General features: G+C 41.7%; 1 protein-coding gene across 4 annotated transcripts in view; it reads left to right on the top strand.

Annotated features, from left to right (window-relative positions):
* TRAPPC9 (trafficking protein particle complex subunit 9) overlaps nucleotides 1-23,231 on the top strand; it is a 535,221-nt gene that overhangs the window by 10,453 nt on the left and 501,537 nt on the right. For all 4 annotated transcript variants that reach the window (XR_009697631.1, XM_061171479.1, XM_061171478.1 and 1 more), the window contains exons 3-4: nucleotides 5,057-5,202; nucleotides 15,141-15,269. Coding sequence is in view for 3 of the 4 variants with exons in the window: in XM_061171479.1 (XP_061027462.1) it covers nucleotides 5,057-5,202; nucleotides 15,141-15,269 (275 nt within the window). In the remaining variant the exon portion in view is untranslated. The remainder of the gene's footprint in view (nucleotides 1-5,056; nucleotides 5,203-15,140; nucleotides 15,270-23,231) is intronic.

Here is a 23,231-nt window from a genome sequence, read left to right as displayed (position 1 = left end):
GAGCAACTTTCCGTCATAAAGGGGGAGAGGCTAGTCTAAAATCTATGCCACTCTTTTGCCCCCTTTATGAGGGCAGTTTTTCGAGGTATCAGAAAAATATGTCCTTCTCCTAAATAGCTAGTTCGTTTGGATCTGGTGGACACAAGGACCTCTCTAAGTGACCATGGCTTCCTCTCTGCTTTAGCCAATAAGCGTTCAGAGCCAGGTCTGTGGTTTACCTTAGCAGATGTATAGGCCCTACCTGCACCAGCCTTTACTTTTAACCCATGTTGGCAAGAAATAGCTGATTCTTTATTTGTTGAGGCTAATGTCCGCCACCGATGGGCATGTCATCAGTTTGCAACTCCATCACCCAAGGTCAGCTGTGAAGGGAGACGCTTTGGCTGACCTAGGACCTCGCGTTCTTCCCCCCGGTTCATCTCACCCTTGGGGAAGGGTTTTGCCACACCACCATGCTGGTCAGGAGGCCTTGTTTCTCCTTTAGTGCTCTGGTCCAAATGTGGGCCCTTCATCTTTCATCGAGATAGGCCAGACTTTCTGCAAGGGTCCATCACATTCTGGGGTGGGGGGACAAAACAGAAGTAAGTGTAGCAAGTGCAAGAAGTTGAGGCCATCTGGGTTGGAAAACATAGGGTGGGATCCTGTGATGGCTGGGCTGTGCCCTGGATGCAGGGCCTTTCCCATGGCTCCCTCGACTCAGAAGCTGGAGTTGGAGTGGCGTGGGAGTGGGGAGAAGATAGGGCCACACTCACCTTTGAGGGAGGGGGGAAGGCCTGGGGTGGTGTGGAGCCCTGCCGGTCCAGTGGACTGTCTTCCCCACGGACACAAGGCAGATCAGACAGGGGATCTGAGGACGGAGGGGATGGGCATTGGGAGGAGGGGCTGACATGTGGAAGGATTGTTGGATAGTTCTGGAATAGTCTTTCCCCTCAAAATAGACTTAAAAAAATCCAAATCTCTTAAGAACATTGATAGTTACTATGCAGGAAGCAGTTCTGTTTTGATCCTTCTAAGGGTAAGGCACTACACTGGTGGATACAAAGAATAGGACAGTCTATCCCAGGGGCTTGATACTTATTAGGGGGAATATGCAAGTTTATAAGGGGAGAAGGGTGGGGGAGGGAAACTAGCAAGGCTCTGTATCAGGCATCAGTCAGCCTCCCCACCTACATATTTCATTCATGCCACATCGATGCCATCTGAGGTGGGTGGTAGCAGCCCCCTTTTCCAGAGTGGGAAGCCTTCTCAGAGAGGTTAAGTCATCAGCCCAGCATCACAGGGGTAGTAAATGCTGTAGCAGGATTCAAGCACGGCCTTGTCAAGCTTTCAAGGACATGTTCTCACTACTAATTCTGTTACCACCCTGTTACATCTGGAATGGTAAAGTGGATCAGTTTTGGAGCCTTTCAGAAAAAGTCTCTGACTTAAGTGCTGCAGGTCTATTTCATGAAGCTCAGACTTGTCTGATGGTTAGGAAGCATCAGCGTGCTTTACATCCCAGAGTTGAAGGTCTTCATTTCACTCCAATGATGACATGCTTGCAAATGACGCACAGGTGCAAAATCAGACTTAGAAACTTCCGAACTTGTAATGGAAACTGTCCAGCCCTCCCTTGATCTGCTTTCCTCAGCAGAATGTAACTGTGCTGCAGGGTAGGCCTGGGCTTTCTTTATGGAGTGAAGGTTTAATATCCAACGTTAGCATAAAACAGTTCAGATGGAGGAAATCGACATTGATGATTTATTGGAAGATTTCATAAGACAAGATGCAGAATCAGTTAATGGCCCATATACCATCTGAAATTGAGTACAGAACATTGCATTTCTTATTTTCTATTTAGAGCTGTCTGACAACATAAAGTTGTCTACTTTGGAACTTCAGCTCCGCCAAAGGGGCGCCTGTCGGTGTGTTTATGCACGATGCACGTAATCTAGGTTTCCTCAGTCCATAATATGTTAGTGCAAAATCATGGGCTGTAGCTATCACTTAATTATGCAAATACCTTTAAAACTATATAATACCAAAAAGAAAAGAAAAAAGAGATTACCTTTATCAAAGTTCCTTTGGATTTTAATTGCAAACTGTTGTTGAGCAGCTCTGGTTTTCCTTTGGATTTGAATATATACATTCTTTGCATGTAAATTGGTTTTTGGATTAGAATATACCAAGCCCTTTTTTTCCACAAGCCACGTAAATAGTACCCAAATCGCACACATATGAAACATTTTCTTCTTTTATCTGATCAGAAGTCATGAGAATAATACAGCGTATATCTTTAGTTGAATTGTACTTAGTGTAAAGTGCAGTGTGAGTGCCTTCTGTGACAGTGCTTGCGGCTGTGTGTTAGGTGTTTTTGCACAGCTTCTAGAAAGGATACCTTTCCCTTTATCTGGGGAGGCTGGCAGGTCTTTGCCTGTCATTTAGTTATGACTGATTTGAAGCCATTATGACTTAGGGGTTATCGGGTCTTTAATTTTTCTATCAATCCTTATTTCCAATTCCTTTAACCCAGTGTTTATAACTTGTAAGAATAATGAAATAATGTGAGTCACTCTTTGAAGTATTTAGAGCATATTCACATTTTTGGCTAAGTTTTGTTGCTCATGGCTTTGAAATTCACCATTAGTTTTGAAATTAACAACAAATTATGGCATATTTTGAATATTTGCATTTTGTGTTAATGTTACATTTATTTGCTACTGTGGCTTCATGTTGTATTTTTCTTTGTCATACTGTTTGCTCGTATGTTTTTTTTCCTTATCCATAAGCATATTCAATGGTCACACAATGTGACAATTCTAATAATGTATATATAAGAACTCTGAACTTTTAGAGAGACTTAAAAAATGTGACATTACCATTTTCAAATGATCCGTGAAAAAAGGATCCATGTCTTTTTGGAAAAAGAATTTTGATGAGAAAGCTTATATTCTACATTCCAAAATTGGCTTAAAATATTTTAGTTTAAAGTATTTTGTAGTTTAGCTAACTACAAATCGAATTGTCTTAATTCCTTTATCTGTTTCTTACTGTGTTTTCAAAGGATTGGAACAGAATTGCTCATAATCTTGAGATGACCCAGTCTTGGGGCATATAGTACTTTGAGAGTTAAATACTTTAATTTATATAAATCTGTGGTAGAATTTTGTTTGTATGGTATTTTGGAGATTTTCTCCAAAGTATTAGGGTTCATTCTATTTTTATATAATTTAGAATATTTTATATTGTTTTGTTGAATCGTATGACCTTAATATGAAAAACTATGAGCATATTTAGCTGACTCCTTTTTGTAAAAATCTTGTATTTTCAAAACCAACTGTTTCTGATCACAATGATTGCACTTTTTATTTTTGAAAATGTTCTGGGCTATATTTTGCTACAGCAGATGTGCACCTTTGTAAGTTCATACGAAGATGTAATAATTTACTTTTTTTGGAGAGTTAAGACAGGATGCTTTAAAGCAAATTTTAGTCTAACAGGATAGGAGTAGAGTCTACTGAAAAAAAGTCTAATTCAAAATCTATTGAGTCAACATCATGGTGGTATTTGTAAACTGAGCCACGTATTAAAAGTCCACAGTCGTGGTAATGGAGGAGGAAAATGTGCATTTGGATGCTGAATTCTTTTCTGGTTAGAACAGGAGGACACAGCAAGGAAGCAGGCCAAGCACTGCCCACCTTTGGGAGGGAGAGGCCCACAGGTGCAGAGGTTGGAGGCAGGGAAGGCTTCCTTGAGAAACTGAGTTGAAATGAGCCCTAAGGTGAGTGGGAAGTAGCTAGACCGAAGGGTCAGGTGGCCCTTGCGGTCACTGGGGACCTCGGTACTACGGTAAGGCTGGGGAATGCAGGGGGCAGTGGGGGGGGGCCAGAACTGTACTGGGGAAACTTTGAAGGCGTTGAAGTGAGGGAGTGACCTAATCAGATTTGTGCTTTGGGAAGGCCACTCTGGCTGTGTGTGAGTGTGTGTGTGTGTGTGTGTGTAGCAGGGATGAAGGGGAGGGTGGTACAGGGTGGGAGGGTCATTAGAAGGCCATTAGAGGGCTGTTGAGGTTACCAGTGGGGGAGAGATGGCAGAGTGTGCTTGGGGATGGCGGGGCAGTTTAGATGCAGTATTTTCTTATCGGGAGGGCTTGTTGGCGGGGGCCATCCTAGCAGCGCCTTGTGGCTGGGAAGAAAACAGATGGAGGCCAAGCCGACTTTCCTCTTCTCTCCTTCTCTGTGTTATGTGATGATCTTAGTTCAGCGAACATTTGGAACAGAAAAGCTACATTCCAGGGTTAGATCTGATGGGATTTAAGTTTGTATTGAGATCTGTACATTCATTTAGCTAGAAACTTCACATCCTTTGGATTAACATAGGGGTTTTTATTCTTGATAAGATTGCTTTCTTGGTGAGAGGAAATTTAATACAGCTGCTGTTTTTCTTGAAAAATCTTATCTTTTAAGAAATTTAATATTCACAAGAATAGGAATATTTAAAAATGATAAAGCAAGATTTTGGTATAGTTTCTTTGGTTTCTGAGTTGATACAGAGTTAGAAGCTTTTGCATTATTTAATAGCACATCCTTGCCAATATTTAAAGAGCTGTTAGCGAGGGTCCGAGACCCCACCTCTCAAAGTATCATTAAAGCTTGCTCTGAAATAGTGACGATAAAGGTCTTGTTTGCAAAAGCCAAACAGTTGGCTTATAATATGCAGCATAGCTCTCTTTATAAAATAATAATAAGTTTGAGGTTAAGAAAGTGGAAGATAATTGATTTTTTTTAAAAGCTGAAACATAAACTTTCTTGTGCTAATGTTGTGATTGGAAAATTTGAAAAGAGAAAGCCTGCTCTAATATTATCCACGTGAAATACATGTATCCTATTAGGTTTAAAAAATAACCTTGCTCATAAACTGGCAATGATGGTGGCTGGCTTTCAACTGTGGAGCCTAAGGTTGCCTTCTTAGCTTTTTTTTGTAGTGAGGGAATTGAAAAGTGCTTATTAGCCAGTGTGCTTTTGGGGCAGAAGTCGGGCATTATCACTGATACATTTCCGTGCATTTTACTTTATAGACATTACAAGAAGCGGTGCCAAGGGCGCATGCGGAAGCATGTGGGGGATTTGTGCCTGCAGGCCGGGATGCTGCAGGACTCCCTGGTCCATTACCATATGTCCGTGGAGCAGCTTCGCTCAGTGAATGACTTTCTGTGGCTTGGAGGTAAGGTTATCTGATGAAGATGATCACATATGTAATTACAGCAACTGCTACTTGAAATAAGAGAAAACCTAGAAACAATGGCTCTAAAAACATATGGAGAGGGAGGGGAAGCAGTCAGCTGAGCTGGTTGCAGTGGGGAGTCTTCCAGGGTAACTGCCTCACCTTATCTCCTGCCACTTTCCCACCCAGCCCTGCACTGCAGTCCTGCTGAACCAAGCATGCACTTTCCTCAGAAACACACTGAATTTCCTTGTTGCTCTGTTTTTTTTTTTTTTTTTTTAAAGCACATCTTGCCCTCTGCTTAGAATGCCATTCCCCATGTTAGTCACCTCTTACACTCGTTCTTCAAAACCTCATCCATAGGTCAGATGATGAATGGATGAACAAAATGTTTCTCCATATAGTGGAACATTATTCAGACATAAAAACAAATGAGAGGGCTTCCCTGGTGGCACAGTGGTTGAGAGTCTGCCTGCCGATGCGGGGGACGCAGGTTCAAGCCCTGGTCTGGGAGGATCCCACATGCCGCGGAGCAGCTGGGTCCGTGAGCCACAACTACTGAGCCTGCGCGTTTGGAGCCTGTGCTCCGCAACAAGAGAGGCCGCGATAGTGAGAGGCCCGCGCACCGCGATGAGGAGTGGCCCCCGCTTGCCACAGCTGGAGAAAGCCCTCGCACAGAAATGAAGACCCAACACAGCCAAAAGTAAAATAAATAAATTTATTTAAAAAAAAAACAAAAAAACAAATGAGATACTGATACCACTACAACGTGGATGTACCCTGATAACATCATGTCAAGTAAAAGGAATCAGACACAAAAGGCCACATATTATATGATTCTGATTATCTGAAATGTCCAGAATAGGCAAATCTAGTGGCAAAGAGCAGATTACTGGTTGCCTGGGGCTGGGCAGAGGGGAGAATGGGGAGGGACTGCTGATGGGCATGGGGTTTCTTTGGGGTGATGAAAAGGTTCTGGAATTAGATAGTGGTAAGGGTTGCACAGCTGTCAATATACAAAAGCTCCCGAATTGTACACTTTTAAGTGGGTGAGTTTTGTGGTATGTGAATTATATCTCAATTTAAAAAACTTAAAAAAAAAGAAAACCTGCTTCAAAGGACAGCCTCTTCTGACCCCTCCACGCAGTGGGTGCCCACGGGTCTTGTACAGAATCCTGCCTGCATGGAGTTTACCCTCTGTGCTGGGACTGCCTGTTTGTGTGTTTTTCTCCTTCAGGGGCTATGTCCTGGAGGTGGGAGTGAGAGGCGTGGTCTGTGTGTGTCCATCATCTAGCATATTGTAGATGTTCTGTGAGTGCTTGTTAAATAAACGTGGCGTGAGTGAGGGCTGAAACAGGGTCCTTTCCTGGAAGAGGTTGACAGCTCAGTCAGAGGGCCCGTCAGCCACTGTGGTAAATACAAGTCAGAATGAAGTAACCAGGTTCTTCAGTGGAAGATCAACAGCGTCCTATAGGACACACAAAATATAAATTCTTAAAATGGACTTAAATTTCATAATTTGGCTTCTTAAAGAGGATAGGGAGATAAAAGTGAGGAAGAGAAGGAATAGATGGAAAAGAAACAAGAAACAGATAAAGGATTAAGTAGGAGGGGAAAGGCGAATAGGAGTTTTACTTCGTTTTCTTGAAGGAGAGGTCTATAATGACTTGCTGTGCACTGGTGGAGTAGAGCTGAAGGTTAGGTGCTTATCCGGGAAGAATGCCACCGGGCACCTGACCCACCCAGTGATAATGGGCAGGTCGGGTTCCTGTGAAGGCGGGGTGGAGTGGGTGGTGCCGGGTGCTGCCAGCTTATTTCACTCTTGGTCCCTCAGAAACGCACAGTGGGGTTTCCTGGGGGCTGCAGGACGTGTGACATCACAGCAGATTGAGGGCAGAAGCAGGTGTGAGAATCCAGCACACTTGTCTCGAGCCAGACATGAAAGAAATTTCATGTAAAATTCTAAAAATGCAAACAATGCCCCTCTTCCAGCATATTGTTTTTGTTTTGAAACGTAGTTGTTGTTCATACAAATTTAACATGGTTGGGGCTTCCCTGGTGGCGCAGTGATTGAGAATCCGCCTGCCAGTGCAGGGAACACGGGTTCGAGCCCTGGTCTGGGAACATCCCACATGCCGCGGAGCAGCTAAGCCTGTGCACCACAACTACTGAGCCTGCGCTCTAGAGCCCGCGAGCCACAACTACTGAGCCTGAGTGCTACAACTACTGAAGCCCGTGTGCCTAGAGCCTGTGCTCCGCAATAAGAGAAGCCCCAGCAATGAGAAGCCTGTGCACCGCAATGAAGAGTAGCCCCGCTTGCTGCAAGTAGAGAAAAGCCTGCACATAGCAAGGAAGACCCAACACAGCCAAAAAAAAAACCAAAAAACACCCCTTAAAAAATTTAACATGGTCAAGATGGTGTACTAGGAGGACGCGGAATTCACGTCTCCTCACAACTAGGGCACCTACCAGGCACTGGTGGGGGACCACGGACACCTAAGGGGATGGGAGGAACCCCCAGCTACCGGGTAGGATGTGGGACGTGGGGGGAGTGAAGGGGGAGGAGAAGTGGAGGTGGGACGGGACTGGAGCCCCTGAAGGGTGGCTGGGGGAGGGGAAGGGATCCCACGCCCGAAGGGGGAAATTGGGGAACCATTGGGAGGGCAGAGGATCAAAAGGGAGCGTGGCCAGGTTTCCCCTGCCCACTTGGGCCCCTGGAAACCTGCTGAGATCCTGGGCCTGATCATCTGCCCACTGAGGCCCCCTCCAGCCACATGGGTCCTGAGGGAGTTGGGGGGGGGGAAGGGGGAGGAAAAGTAAAGGCCGGACCTCTGGGACAGCACTGCTGAGGGGCGGCTGGGGGAGGGGAGGAGTTCCTACACCCAGCGGGATCCACCCACGGTTAGGGGTCCAGCGGGGACAGGGGAGACCCTGGGGGAGACAGTGGGGGAGGGGCATGAAGGAATGGAAGGGAACGAGGCCAGTGCTTTCCCTGTCCACTTAGGCACCGGGAAGCCTGTTGGGCTCCCAGGCCTAATCCTCTGCCCTCGGAGCCTCCCTCCTGCTGCGCAGAGCCCAAGCCCCGCCCCTACATCCCCACCCAGGGCCCCACCTCTACACTCGGAGACCCTCTCCAACTCGCTGGGCCTAAACCCCACCCACGCACCCGTACTCAGGGCCCCACCTCCGAACTCCTGGAACCCCACGCTCCAGAGACCCTCATTTCCACGTGCTGCCTCTCCCCTTCTGGCAGGTCCTAAGGAGAGGCCCCGCCCCACGCTTGAACATCATCCCCCACCCACCTAGGTCCCGCCCACCCTAAACCCCACCCCTGCTTAAGTTCCACCCCTGCCTAAACGCCACCCCCAGAGCCAAGAGTTTTTTTTTTTTTTCCTCTTTTAGATTGGGGTTCTGTTTTACCTTGTTGATTCATTGTTGTTGATTCTTTTATATTTTTATTTTTCCTAATAAATCTTTTATTTTTCTAATTTTATTTTATTCTTTATACTTTGTTATTTTTCTCTCCTTTTGGCTTGTTACCCCCCTTTTTTTTTTCTTCTTTTTTCTATTGTGGTTTCATTTTACCTTGTTGCAGTTGTTTCAATTATAGTTTTATTTTTCCTAATATGTTTTTTATCTTCCTAATTTTGTTTTTTATTCATTGATATTGTACTGCTTCTATATTTCTTTCTTTTTTTTTTCCTAACTGCGCCACGAAAATGGCAGGATCTTGGTTCCCAGGCCGGAGGTTGGGCCCGAGCTCATGTGGTGGGAACTCCGAGTCCAAACCACTGGACTAACAGAGAACCTCAGACCCCAGGAAATATCAGTTGGAGTGAGGCCTCCTGGAGGTCCTCATCTCAGCACCAGGACCCGGTCCTGTCCAACTGCCTGCAAACTCCAGTGCTGGATGTCTCAGGCCAAACAACCAGTAAGACAGGACTACAACACCACCCATCAAAAAAAAAAAAAGAAAAAAAGAAATGACAAAAAAATATGTTACAGACCAAGGAGCAAGGTAAAAACCTGCAAGACCAAATAAATGAAGACGAAATAGGCAAGCTACCTGAAAAAGAATTCAGAGTAATGATAGTAAAGATGATCCAAAATCTTGGAGCAGAATGGAGAAAATACAAGAAACAAATAACAAGGATCTAGAAGAACTAAAGAGCAAACAAACAGTGATGAACAACACAATTACTGAAATTAAAAATACTCTACAAGGAATCAATAGCAGAATAACTGAGGCAGAAGAACAGATAAGTGAGCTGGAAGATAAAATGGTGGAAATAACTGCCAGGGAGCAGAAAAAAGAAAAAAGAATGAAAAGAATTGAGGACAGTCTCAGAGACCTCTGGGACAATATTAAATGCACCAACATTCGAATTATAGGGGTCCCAGAAGAAGAAGAGAAAAAGAAAGGGTCTGAGAAAATATTTGAAGACATTATAGTTGAAAACTTCCCTAACATGGGAAAGCAAATAGTGATTCAAGTCCAGGAAGCACAGAGAGTACCATACAGGATAAACCCAAAGAGAAACATGCCAAGACACACATTAATCAAACTATCAAAAATTAAATACAAAGAAAAAATATTAAAAGCAGCAAGGGAAAAGCAACAAATAACATACAAGGGAATCCCCATAATGTTAACAGCTGATTTTTCAGCAGAAACTCTGCAAGCCAAAAGGGAGTGGCAGGACATATTTAAAGTGATGAAAGGGAAAAACCTACAACCAGGATTACTCTGCCCAGCAAGGATCTCATTCAGATACGACAGAGAAATTAAAACCTTTACAGATAAGCAAAAGCTAAGAGAACTCAGCACCACCAAACCAGCTTTACAACAAATGCTAAAGGAACTTCTCTAGGCAGGAAACACAAGAGAAGGAAAAGACCTACAAAAACAAACCCAAAACAATTAAGAAAATGATAATAGGAACATACATATAGATAATTACCTTAAAGGTAAATGGATTAAATGCTCCAACCAAAAGACATAGACTGGCTGAATGGATACAAAAACAAGACCCGTACATATGCTGTCTACAAGAGACCCACTTCAGACCTAGGGACACGTACGGACTGAAAGTGAGGGGATGGAAAAAGATATTCCATGCAAATGGAAATCAGAAGAAAGCTGGAGTAGCAATTCTCATATCAGACAAAATAGACTTTAAAATAAAGACTATTACAAGAGTCAAAGAAGGACACTAACGTAATGGTCAATCCAAGAAGAAGATATAACAATTGTAAATATTTATTCACTCAACATAGGAGCACCTCAATACATAAGGCAAATGCTAACAGCCATAAAAGGGGAAATCAACAGTAACACAATCATACTAGGGGACTTTAACACCCCACTTTCACCAATGGACAGATCATCCAATATGAAAATAAATAAGGAAACACAAGCTTTAAATGACACATTAAACAAGATGGGCTTAATTGATATTTATACGACATTCCATCCAAAAACAACAAAATACACTTTCTTCTCAAGTGCACATGGAACATTCTCCAGGATAGACCATATCTTGGGTCATAAATCAAGCCTTGGTAAACTTAAGAATATTGAAATCGTATCAAGTATCTTTTCCAACCACAACACTATGAGACTAGATATCAATTACAGGAAAAGATCTGTAAAAAATACAAACAGATGGAAGCTAAACAATACACTACTAAATAACCAAGAAATTACTGAAGAAATCAAAGAGGACATCAAAAAATACCTAGAAAAAAATGACAATGAAAACACGATGACCCAAAACCTTTGGGATGCAGCAAAAGCAGTTCTAAGAGGGAAGTTTATAGCAATACAGTCCTACCTCAGGAAACAAGAAAAATCTCAAACAGCCTAACCTTACACCTAAAGCAATTAGAGAAAGAAGAACAAAACACCTCCAAAGTTAGCAGAAGGAAGGAAATCATAAAGATCAGATCAGAAATAAATGAAAAAGAAATGAAGGAAACAGTAGCACAGATCAATAAAACTAAAAGCTGGTTCTTAGAGAAGATAAACAAAATTGATAAACCATTAGCCAGACTCGTCAAGGAAAAAAGGGAGAAGACTCAAATCAACAGAATTAGAAATGAAAAAGGAGAAGTAACAACTGACACTGCAGAAATACAAAGGATCATGAGAGATTATTACAAGCAACTGTATGCCAATAAAATGGACAACCTGGAAGAAATGGACAAATTCTTAGGAAAGCACAACCTTCTGAGACTGAACCAAGAAGAAATAGAAAATATAAACAGACCAGTCACAAACCCTGAAATTGAAACTGTGATTAAAAATCTTCCAACACACAAAAGCCCAGGACCAGATGGCTTCACAGGCTAATTCTATCAAACATTTAGGGAAGAGCTAACACCTATCCTTCTCAAACTCTTACAAAATATAGCTGAGGGAGGAACACATCCAAACTCATTCTACGAGGCCACCATCACCCTGATACCAAAACTAGACAAAGATGTCACAAAAAAAGAAAACTACAAGCCAATATCTCTGATGAACATAGATGCAAAACTCCTCCACAAAATACTAGCAAACAGAATCCAACAGCACATTAAAAGGATCATACACCATGATCAAGTGGGGTTTATCCCAGGAATGCAAGGATTCTTCAATACACGCAAATCAATCAATGTGATACACCATATTAACATATTGAAGGATAAAAACCATATCATCTCAATAGATGCAGAAAAAGCTTTTGACAAACTTCAACACCCATTTATGATAAAAACTCTCCAGAAAGTAGGCATAGAGGGAACCTACCTCAACATAATAGAGCCCATATATGACAAACCCACAGCCAACATTGTTCTCAATGGTGAAAAACTGAAACCATTTCCTCTAAGATCAGGAACAAGACAAGGTTGCCCACTCTCACCACTGTTATTCAACATAGTTTTGGAAGTTTTAGCCACAGCAATCAGAGAAGAAAAAGCAATAAAAGGAATCCAAATCGGAAAAGAAGAAGTAAAACTGTCACTGTTTGCAGATGACATGATACTATACATAGAGAATCCTAAAGATGCTACCAGAAAACTACTAGAGCTAATCAATGAATTTGGTAGAGAAGCAGGATACAAAATAAATGCACAGAAATTGCTTGCATTCCTATACACTAATGATGAAAAATCTGAAAGAGAAGTTAAGGAAACACTCCCATTTACCATTGCAACAAAAAGAATAAAATACCTAGGAATAAACCTACCTAAGGTTTAGACCTGCATGCAGAAAACCTCCAAAGTTAGCAGAAGGAAAGACCTGCATGCAGAAAACTATAAGACACTGATAAAAGAAATTAAAGATGATACAAACAGATGGAGAGATATACCATGTTCTTGGATTGGAAGAATCAACATTGTGAAAATGACTATACATCCCAAAGCAATCTACAGATTCAATACAATCCCTATCAAGCTACCAGTGGCATTTTCCACAGAAGTAGAATAAAAAATTGCACAATTTGTATGGAAACACAAAAGACCCTGAATAGCCAAAGCAATCTTGAGAAAGAAAAACGGAGCTGGAGGAATCAGGCTCCCGGACTTCAGATTATACTGCAAAGCTACAGTAATCAAGACAGTATGGTACTGGCACAAAAACAGAAATAGAGGTCAATGGAACAGGATAGAAAGTCCAGAGATAAACCGACACACATATGGTCACCTTATCTTTGATAAAGGAGGCAAGAATATACAATGGAGAAAAGACAGCCTCTTCTATAAGAGGGAAAACTGGACAGCTACATGTAAAAGAATGAAATTAGAACAGTCCCTAACACCATACACAAAAATAAACTCAAAATGGATTAAAGACCTAAATGTAAGGCCAGACACTATGAAATTCTTAGAGGAAAACATAGGCAGAACACTTTATGACAAAAATTACAGCAAGATCCTTTTTGACCCACCTCCTAGAGAAATGGAAATAAAAACAAAAATAAACCAATGGGACCTCATGAAACTTAAAAGCTTTTGCACAGCAAAGGAAACCAGAAAGAAGATGAAAAGACAATCCACAGAATGGGAGAAAATATTTGCAAACGAAACAACTGACAAAGGATTAATCTCTAAAATATACAAGCAGCTCATACAGCTCAATATCAAAATAACAAACAACCCCATCCAAAAATGGGCAGAAGACCTAAATAGACATTTCTCCAAAGAAGATATACAGATTGCTGGCAAACACATGAAAAGATGCTCAACATCACTAATCATTAGAGAAATGCGAATCAAAGCTACAATGAGGTATCCCCTCACACCGGTCAGAATGGCCATCATCAAAAAATCTACAAACAATAAATGCTGGAGAGGGTGTGGAGAAAAGGGAATCCTCTTGCACTGTTGGTGAGAATATAAATTGATGCAGCCACTATGGAGAACAGTATGGATGTTCCTTAAAAAACTAAAAATAGAACTACCATATGACCCAGCAATCCCACTACTGGGCATATACCCTGAGAAAACCATAATTTAAAAAGAGTCATGTACCACAGTGTTCACTACAGCACTCTTTACAATAACCAGGACATGGAAGCAACCTAAGTGTCCATTGACAGATGAGTGGATAAAGAAGGTGTGGCACATATATACAATGGAATATTACTCAACCATAAAAAGAAATGAAATTGAGTTATTTGTAGTTAGGTGGAGGAACCTAGAGTCTGTCATAGAGAGTGAAGTAAGTCAGAAAGAGAAAAAGAAATACCGTATGTTAACACACATATATGGAATCTTAAAAAAAAAAAAAAGGTTCTTATGAACCTAGGGGCAGGACAAGATAAAGACGCAGACGTAGACAGTAGACTTGAGGACATGTAGAGGGGGAAGGGTAAGCTGGGGCGAAGTGAGAGAGTAACATTGACATATATACACTACCAAATGTAAAATAGATAGCTAGTGGGAAGCAGCTGCATAGCACAGGGAGATCAGCTTGGTGCTTTGCAACCACCTAGAGGGGTGGGATAGGGAGGGTGGGAGGGAGACGCAAGAGGGAGGGGATATGGGGATATACGTATGCATATAGCTGATTCACTTTGTTAGTCAGCAGAAACTAACGCAACATTGTGAAGCAATTATACTCCAATAAAGATATTAAAAATAAAGTTTAACATGTAATGGGCTTATTATTGTTTTAAAAGGAAGGAGCACATAAATATTTAAATCCTCTTCTAGTTCTATTTTCGAATATGGTAAATATCTGTAGATGTAACCTGCACAAAAAAAGCACTCTTTATTGTGGGCCTCAGTGACTTTTCAGCATGAAGGAGTTCTAAGACCAAAAAGTTTGAGAACCACTGAGCTACTGGGTAAAGATGAACACTGCAGCACAACTTGTGAGGCGAGTAGCATAGCCCAAGGTTCTTAGGGTTTAACTGCCAGTGATAGAAGAATGAAAAGTTGCCGCAACTCAGTGTGGCTGCCTTTGAGAAGGAGACAGGCCTGCTAGGTGTTTGCTCGAAATGGGATAGATGCATTCAGGGTGAATGATGGGGATAGGTATTCTGGTCCTTCTTCCGGTGGTATGATTTTAAAAATATTTTCGATCCAGGGCACTTCTACATCGGTCTGCAGTGTCAGCATCTGGCACAGAGCCTGCCACACAGTGTGAACTAAACTGTTGGTTAAATGAATGAATGAACAGCCTGTCTCACATGTGCTCAGCCCTTCAGAGAAACGTTGAGCATCGTGAGAGTTTTCTGCGCTGCCAGCTTTGACACGGGCCTGCAAAACATAGTAGGGGCCATGTTCCTGTTTGTAACAAAACCAGTGATGTGTAGGTTTGATCTCTGTTTTGTGGAAAAATTGGCATTTCCACATCATCAAGCCGTTCAAATCATTCTTAGTCACTGCAATTTTTGCTAAGGGTGGGCCACTAACTTTATTAATTGAACTTTTATTTTAATGCCCAGCTGCCCTTGAAGGGTTATGTTCAGCTTCTGTCATCTATCACTATCCTGGTGGAACTGGTGGTAAAACTGGAGCTCGAAGGTTCCAGGGTAGCTCACTTCCTGCTGAAGCAGCCAACAGACATCGACCAGGTAAGCTCTGCTCTTGCCTCCATCCTGGACTCAGTTACAGACCTTAAGCAAGCAGGAGTAATCTATTCCTGTTCCCTCTGAGTGAAGGTTGAGTAATGTTTAAATAAAATATAAAATCTGTTGAGTCAGAAATCCTGCACGTGAGACATTGTCTTCTGATTCTATTGAATATGTATTGATCTTATTGAGTCTTATCAAATGATATTAATGGATTACAGTGATGGGTTGATTTCTGGACCACTTGCATAAAATTTCATGGTAGGCTGTCTTTGAAGTTCTCTGTCTGGGTCCTTGTCATAATTTCTGTGTATTTGGTGAAGTTAGTCCCAGATGTCAATTTTAGCAGCTAATTCAGGGCCTGGGGAGCTGTTTCTTATTTTTCTGGTTGATGAAGTTCTCTTAATGCGTGAAGTTTGATTTGCTCATGTTTGTTAGCACCTATGAAGAGTAAAAATGCATCTTTGGAGGAGCAGAACCACAGATGCTTGTTGAATGAACCTGACCCTTTTGAGCCTTAATAAATGAATTTGCCTTAAATGTTCAGGATGTAGTTGTCATACCGCATAGGTCACGAAGATGATAACAAAGAATGCAGAGATCAAGGCTATACACAAAACTACTAGGTGTTTTTTGAACCATGAGATTTTTACAGATTTTTTTCCCCCCAAAGAGAAGGCCCACGGCCGTTGATGTGTGTTGGATGGGGAAATGCCTTCAATGTCTTTTTCCCCTGAATTATACCATCCCCGTCACCAGCAAAGACTGCAGAGACCACCTCTATGAGCCAGTCAGTGTAGCCGCGCAGCCTGAATCTGGGTGCACTCTTTGTAGACCTGCTTAGATGAATCTTTGGTGGTCCTTGAAGATGTTTTATCATCCTTCAGCAGACCGTTCCTAATGGTTTTAGTGGGGTCTCAGTTATTGGAGAGGAAAGTAAAGCGGGCTGAGAAGTGATAGAGAAAGTCCTCAGACTGGAATGTCTCTGCTTCCTGCTCTCCTGGGCTTCCATTTTGACTTGAGATGCCTCCCGTCGGTGCTCACCACCTGTGTTTATCCCGTGTTGTTGTAACTGCTGTCTCTGCTATGAGATTCCAGCATTTCAAGTCCTCTTGTCGCCTCGCGCCAGCGGCCAAGTGCTAAAATAGCCAACACACAGGTGACAGCTGTTTTATCTTCTCCTTAGAAGAAAGTGCTCTCTCTCTGGGGTGCCTTTTGTTGGAGGTTGTTTTATTTTATTCTTTCCCTGCTCTTTGAAGAGTTATAATGTGTCGAGACTGTTCTACTCATGTGATTAGTGAGACTCTGGCGCCTTTTTAGGGTGATGTTTCACTTTCTCCCCTTGCTGAAGATAGGCAAAAAAGTTTTAAGCCTGAAACAGTGCTCCGTCTGCAGTAGAGAGATGTCTTTCTTTAGCTGTGCATAGTGTGAAACACTTGAGAACTTTTCACTGTTGAAGACAGTCTGCGGAGAAGGCCATCCAGTGAAGCTTGGATGAGAGCTGAAAGAGCAGCGCCGATGGCATTTAGATTGGAAATGATTTTACCACCTTCCAGGCACTAAAGGGTCCAGAGCCATGATCGGATTTGCTATCATGAGTATATATGTTGCTTCATCCTGGATATTAATTTCAAGATTAGTCAGCTTGTAGTGGCAGCCTCATCTCACATCCGGAGTTTATGGTATCCACTCTTTGAGGTGAAGACCAGACAAACTGATTATTTAACATTCTCCCTTGAATTTATATCTCAGATTCCTTTTTCACCAGCAAAATAGCAGGCTACAGATGTCATTTAATGGCGGTGTGACCTGGAACAAGTTTAATCTCTCTGTGCCTCAATTTCCTTATCTGTGAAGTGGGGGAGATAATAATTGTACTTACCTCGGAGGGTTCTTGTGAAGGCTGCATGAGATACACACATAAAGGACCTACAACAGTCCCAGCCAGTGCTGGATAAATGTTAGCAGCCATTATTATTATCAATATTATTATTGTTGATTGTCAAGTAGTTTTAAGACTTGGTAATGTGAATTCATGAATAGTGTTAAAAGACTCTAGACATCTCAGATCCCCTTTACATAGTTTTCAAGATTTCCTCTGAGAAAAGGGAATTTTCCCCCCTCTTAAAACTGAATTTAGTTTCAAAAAAGAATTCTGTACTCTCTACCTCTTTTTGCTTTAATTCTCCTTTTGTTTAAATTTTTTTTTAAAAACTTCACTTTCTTAGTATTCAGAGTATTCAGGGTTATTCAAAACTTGGTTTATTAAAAAATCAATAGGACATTCTACAATCAATCCAAAAGAAAATGCTTATTGACTTACACATGTTTCTCCTTTATGGTTATTTGTACTTTTTGGACTAGCTTAATTTATTAATAATAAGCATTATCATCCCTAATTATTGAAATAGCTATGAATGATTTGGCATCTACCCTAGGCCAGGCTGTGCTAAATGCTTTCCTTACGTTTTACCTCCTAGCAGGTGTTTGAGGGTAGTTATCAGTAACTCCTTTTTGCAGGTGAGGGATTGAGGTTTAAAGAGATGGGGTAACTTGCCCCAAATCATGCAACTGGCAGCGGCAGACTCGGGGCTGGAACCAGCCTGGGGTGACTGCACAGTATGCATCCTTAATTGCTCCTCTAATCAGCCTCCCATTGACTGGTTTCCCAAACTCCTGTGAGTTCATAAATGACCGATTTTAGTGACCTCAACCTGATGAGGCCTTAAAAGAAGAGGTGTCAGTGAGAATATGAGACAGAGTGGCATAGATTAACATTGTACATTTTCACAAATGTTTTATTCTCAGCTAATGACCTAAAAAGTTAGTATTTTTTATTTTAACTCTGGAAGCACTAAAAAGAAACGTAAAAAATGATTACAGTGCAAAAGAGAAGTGAGCTTTGAAAATCCAACCATTACTAATGACTTACTGCTTGTTTTTCTCTAGTGAGGCTTGTCGAGAGAAAAAGTTATAAAGACTGAACTGCTTTTATGTAGTCTTTAGTACGGAAGAAAAGATTAAGCCACTGAAAATTGAGAGAAAGTAAAAATCTTTACTCTTTTCTTTCCTTATGATGAATATGTTAAGTTGGTTTTTATGGTTTAAGTATATATTTCCTCATTTGTGAAATTTGAATAATGTTATTTACCTAGTCTGACTGTGAGTTAGATACCTTGCACAAAGCACCCAAGAGATTCTCGGTAAAAATTTGCTGTCACAATGACAGATAGTTTAGAAGGATCAGCTCTGAATACTGAAGAGGGTGGTTTATTTCTGATGCATATTCAGTGTGTATATACATATGATATATATGAATATCACTTAAAGTGATAAGGATTCGGTTACTTTTTTTTAGTGCAGTATGAAGTTTTGATGAGTGTCATCCTAGTAAGATAGGGACTAGCTAAATTGTCTTCAGCTGAAGAATTTGAAGAGTATGTGTACAGAATGTATATTTTTACAGCTCAGAATTCATATTGCCATGTAATCATCCACTAGAACCTTTAAATTGCTAGGAATTTGACCACAGCCTTTACGTTTAGAAAAATCAATATTGATTATTTTCAAAGAATAAGCTTATCTCTTTTGTGATTGAAGAAAGTTTTGATTTTTTTTCCTGTACCCTTAATAGGTTTTATTTATTTATTTTTTAAGAAAGAAAATGGAAAATTTTATTCAAGCCAAATTTGAGGATTTTATAAAACCTGGGAAGAGCATCTCAGAAAGCTCTGAGAACAATTCTGCCTGTTAGAAGTCAAGGCACAGGTATATGAGTCTTTTGAGACAAGAGAGCTGTACATTTAATGACGTGTTGACAGTTTACACAATCCAGATCTGAGCGTCATCATGGCAGTGGGTCATGTGTCCTCTTACGAGATAAAGACGAAATGTTATCTTTTAAGGAATTGCCTTGTTGATGCTAGGAGAATGCTGCTTTTTTTGATTGAGCAAGTATTTCTGCTGCTGGGGGAGGTAAATAATCAAAACGTTGATTTGACATCTGTCACTTTTCCTTTATAGAGGGAATAAAAGTGGAGCTCATGCTATTTTATTTATTTATTATTTTTAAATTATTTTTAAATTTTTAAAAATTTTTATTTTTTAACATCTTTATTGGAGTATAATTGCTTTACAATATTACGTTAGTTTCTGTTGCATAACAAAGTGAATCAGCTATATGTATACATATATCCCCATATCCCCTCCCTCTTTATTTTAATATATAAATAAGTGTTTTGTATTTCAACAAAATTGTATGCTTTGTAGTTAAATGCTCTTTGGGAAGTATTTTGCAAGACAGATTATCTACTGTTGGAAACATGCGGACATGAGTTTTATGAATATAGAGCTAGTACAGCCAGCTAGTGTAAAACAAAAGGACTAGGAGAGCTTTGCTGCTGATTGCTAGAAGGATGGATCCTGGGTCTCAGTCTCCCTGTCTGTAAAATGAAGAGGCTGGACTGGATTCCTTCTTCTAAGATTAGTTTCCATGAGCCTATGTCTTTTGTTTATATTCAGGAGTGTTAACAATTTCAGATTACATACTGAATACCACTCCCTTCCCTGAAGCAGAATTCAGTTATGAGCTAGATAAGCTTTTAGTTATAGGCTCTGAGCATCCTATTTTTAAAAACCTTACTGATCGTTTCTTATTATACAGGCAATTTTTGTATTGTATCTTTTACAGCAACCTGGACAGCCTTTTTGGCCATAGGTGGCACTGTTGCACCTTTTAAAAGTCTTAATTTTCCTGTTTGTGGAAGAAGACTTAACCCACGTTCCTTTAATTTGACTTCTTTGTTTAATGCTTAAGGATAGCACAATGTCCATTATGTCTGGATACCTGGACAAATTATTCTAGTTATATCTTATTTTTATTCTGTCATCTCAGTGTGAAAATTTCAGACTTGCTGTGCAAACAATGGCGAAATTGTACTTTTCTTCCAGTATTAGAAACCAGTAAGCCATGATTTTATAAAACAGATAGAAGTGGTCCCTGGAGCACCTTAAAGGTGAAAAATGTATTGAACTCCCTGAGTATTGAACCCACTGCTGTGTGTTAATTAGTGGGAGGTGATTTGGTTGCTGTACGAAGGAGCGTAGTTTTTTGATTTGGGTTTGAATGCACATGCTACCACTTAGCCATGCGAACTTGAGTCAGTTCTTTCTGAGTTTTTCCCTTGTCTGTAAAATAGGGACGCTAATATCTGCTTTGTAGAATTGTGAGAATAAGAAATTATGTAAAGTGTTTAGCACAATGGTTATCTCAAAAGAGCTCAAACCCTTAGCTATTGTTTTGTATGAAGCCATCATTTTATATAGTCTTTAGCAATTACTAAGGAATTAAAATAGAAAAAGCTGGTTTTATGACGAAAGATCCAATTAAGAAATGAGTAAAATATTTGAAGAGGGTCAGTACTTCCTGTACTCATAATTTAGCAGCAGCATCAGAATTAGGGCTGTTATACAGTCACCCTGAACGTTAAGCCACAGAATTTTTGGCTAATTAGTATATGTTGGGCCTTAAGTGGGCCCAGTAATTGCGCTCCTCTTTTCTCCACCGGCCAACTGAGAGACGAGACGAGAGAGCAGGCAGCGGGAGGTAAACGTCTCCTTTGTTACTGGTAAAGCCACGTTCTCCATGAACTTTAGGGCTTCGGGGAAATGGGTGTCTTCATACTCTATCCCGGAACTAGAGGGACTCACCCAGTCGCAGGCAGCTCTGGGCCACAGTGGGCCTTCCTATGAGGGGACCTGTCCCCGTCATGCTCAGGGCTGTCATGTCACGAAGCTGAGCGTCCTGGGTGCTTCCTGAGGGTGGCCAGCCCCCGGGGGGGAGAGAATGGTTTCCCGTGCCCCACTTGTCTCCCGGACTCCCTGAGCCCACTGCCCACTCCATTTGTGTGAGGAGGGCTAGCCGTGGGCCAGGGGTCCGGAGTGTTGAGGGAGAAGGCCTCCTCATGGCCCAGAGGAGTGGGGAGGAAGCGTCCCCTCCCTCAGTTTGAACCGGTCGTGGAGTGGAGCAGAAGGGTGCTCCCCAAGAGTTTATAAGCCGGGAAATAAGGATGTCCTCTGGGACTTAAACTAGCAGGGAAACATTGAAGATGCTTAGAAGGGAGACAGGCGGGGCGTGCTTCATAGTTAACAGTTGTTGGGCACCTAAAATGTGCTGCCTACTTTTCTAAGCACTTTGCAGAAACTAATTTAATCCTTTGATCCTCACAACAGTCAAGTGAGGTGGGTTTGATTATTTTCCCAACTTTACAGATGTGGAAATTGAGGCACAGAGAGGGTAAGTAATTTGACCAAGGTCACAGAGCTAGTAAGTGGCAGAGCTGGTATTTAAACCCTGGCAGTCTGGCTTCCAGGCTCTCAGAGATGGGCTTTGGGTTTTTAGAGATATCAGCCTGTCTGTGGATCTCTATGTACATCTGTCCATCGGTCAGCCTGGAAAGGGTGGGAAAGGGAGAGTTACACAAGTGTTCACAGCTGTGCCTTGGCCACTGTCCATGCACCGTGACCAGCATTCATTGTGGTCTAGGCAGCAGGTCTGTCCCTGTAACAGAAATTTAGTCCATCAAGTTAATCTAGGAAATCCCTCTTGCTCTGCATCTGTCCATGCTTGCCATGTGGCCTCCTGCCTGTTATTGGGCCGTTGGGGAGAAAATGTGCTGATTGTTGAACTCCGATATTTTAGTCTGATCGATAATTTTATGTCTCCTGTTACATTAATAAGTTAAATCTCTGCTTCTTTTTTTTTTTTTTTGGCCACACCCTGCGGCATGCATGATCTTAGTTCCCCGACCAGGGATCGAACCCGTGCCCCCTGCATTGGGAGCGTGGAGTCTTAACCGCTGGGCTGCCAGGGAAGTCCCAGCCTCTGATTTTTTTACGTCAGTCTCTTATGAATTTGGTTAGTGTGAAATCAGTCCATTGCAGGCTGAGGATGCTGATGATGTAATTTCTGAGCACATGGAGGTAGCCGTGTCTGTGGAGACCTGGCTGGAGGGTGCCCCTTTTTCTCACTGTGATTTCTTCAGACAGCACCAATTGTTATCTCCCCACCCCTCACACACACAATGAGGTGGGAAGCCCTCTGAGTAGGCCAGATAATCAGATAGCAAAGTCGACCAGTCAGAAGACTGTTACGTACCTAGAAGTGGGTTTAATAAAAGGAAAGGGCTTCCAGGGAGTCCAATTAGATGTTAAAGTTCACTTGGTAAAAGCTGTCCATTTTTTGTGGTTGAGCTTGTTCTTTGCTGTTCGAAAAGATTGGATTAGATGGATTAGCTTAAAAGGCAGAAAAGGATCGTTTCAGGTGGTATTAATACATCCACACCAGTGAGAAGTGCTAGTTGACCGCCTGTGTGAGGCATGAGACAGAAAGATTTTTACAAACTTCATTAAACAACCTTAAAAGCTCTGCAATCTCAGTGTACTTAGCATGGGGCCTGGTTCATCCCTGGACGCCCTAAGAGGTCGAGTAATTGATGATTGTGATTATGACTCTGAGGCATCGAAAAAGTCTCAATCATATTCCCTATTCAAAGGACATGGCACAGTATAATATATTTGACCAGGTTTTTCACTGAACAGGAAGTTTTTACCACTATCTGGAAATCTCACATTCCCCAAGGTTCCACGCAGCTCAGTGTCCCCTCAGTGCACATCTGTCAGCACTCGTCGTGGGCGTGTTGTGGAGTGTGTGATGGTGCAGCATCCCTGGCTCCGCATCCGCACTGCAGGCTTTCTCATCCCCATCTACCTTGTAGGGTTGCCCTGACAATCGCACATGATGGTTGTCAAGCATTGTGTTTGGCATATAGTCAGTATCCAATAGAAAGCACCTGTTTTTTATTATAATCGTGGCTTCTAGATTGCAGTGATTTTTAGTCTGCATTTAAAAATGGAGATTGCAATACACAAAGTAGCTCTTAAGTAGCATCATGGGACCTATTCTCT

Source organism: Eubalaena glacialis, chromosome 17, assembly GCF_028564815.1.
Source record: "Eubalaena glacialis isolate mEubGla1 chromosome 17, mEubGla1.1.hap2.+ XY, whole genome shotgun sequence".
Taxonomy (NCBI): Eukaryota; Metazoa; Chordata; class Mammalia; order Artiodactyla; family Balaenidae; genus Eubalaena; species Eubalaena glacialis.
Note: the sequence above shows the minus strand (reverse complement) of the source record. Positions and strands in the feature narration are given on the sequence as shown.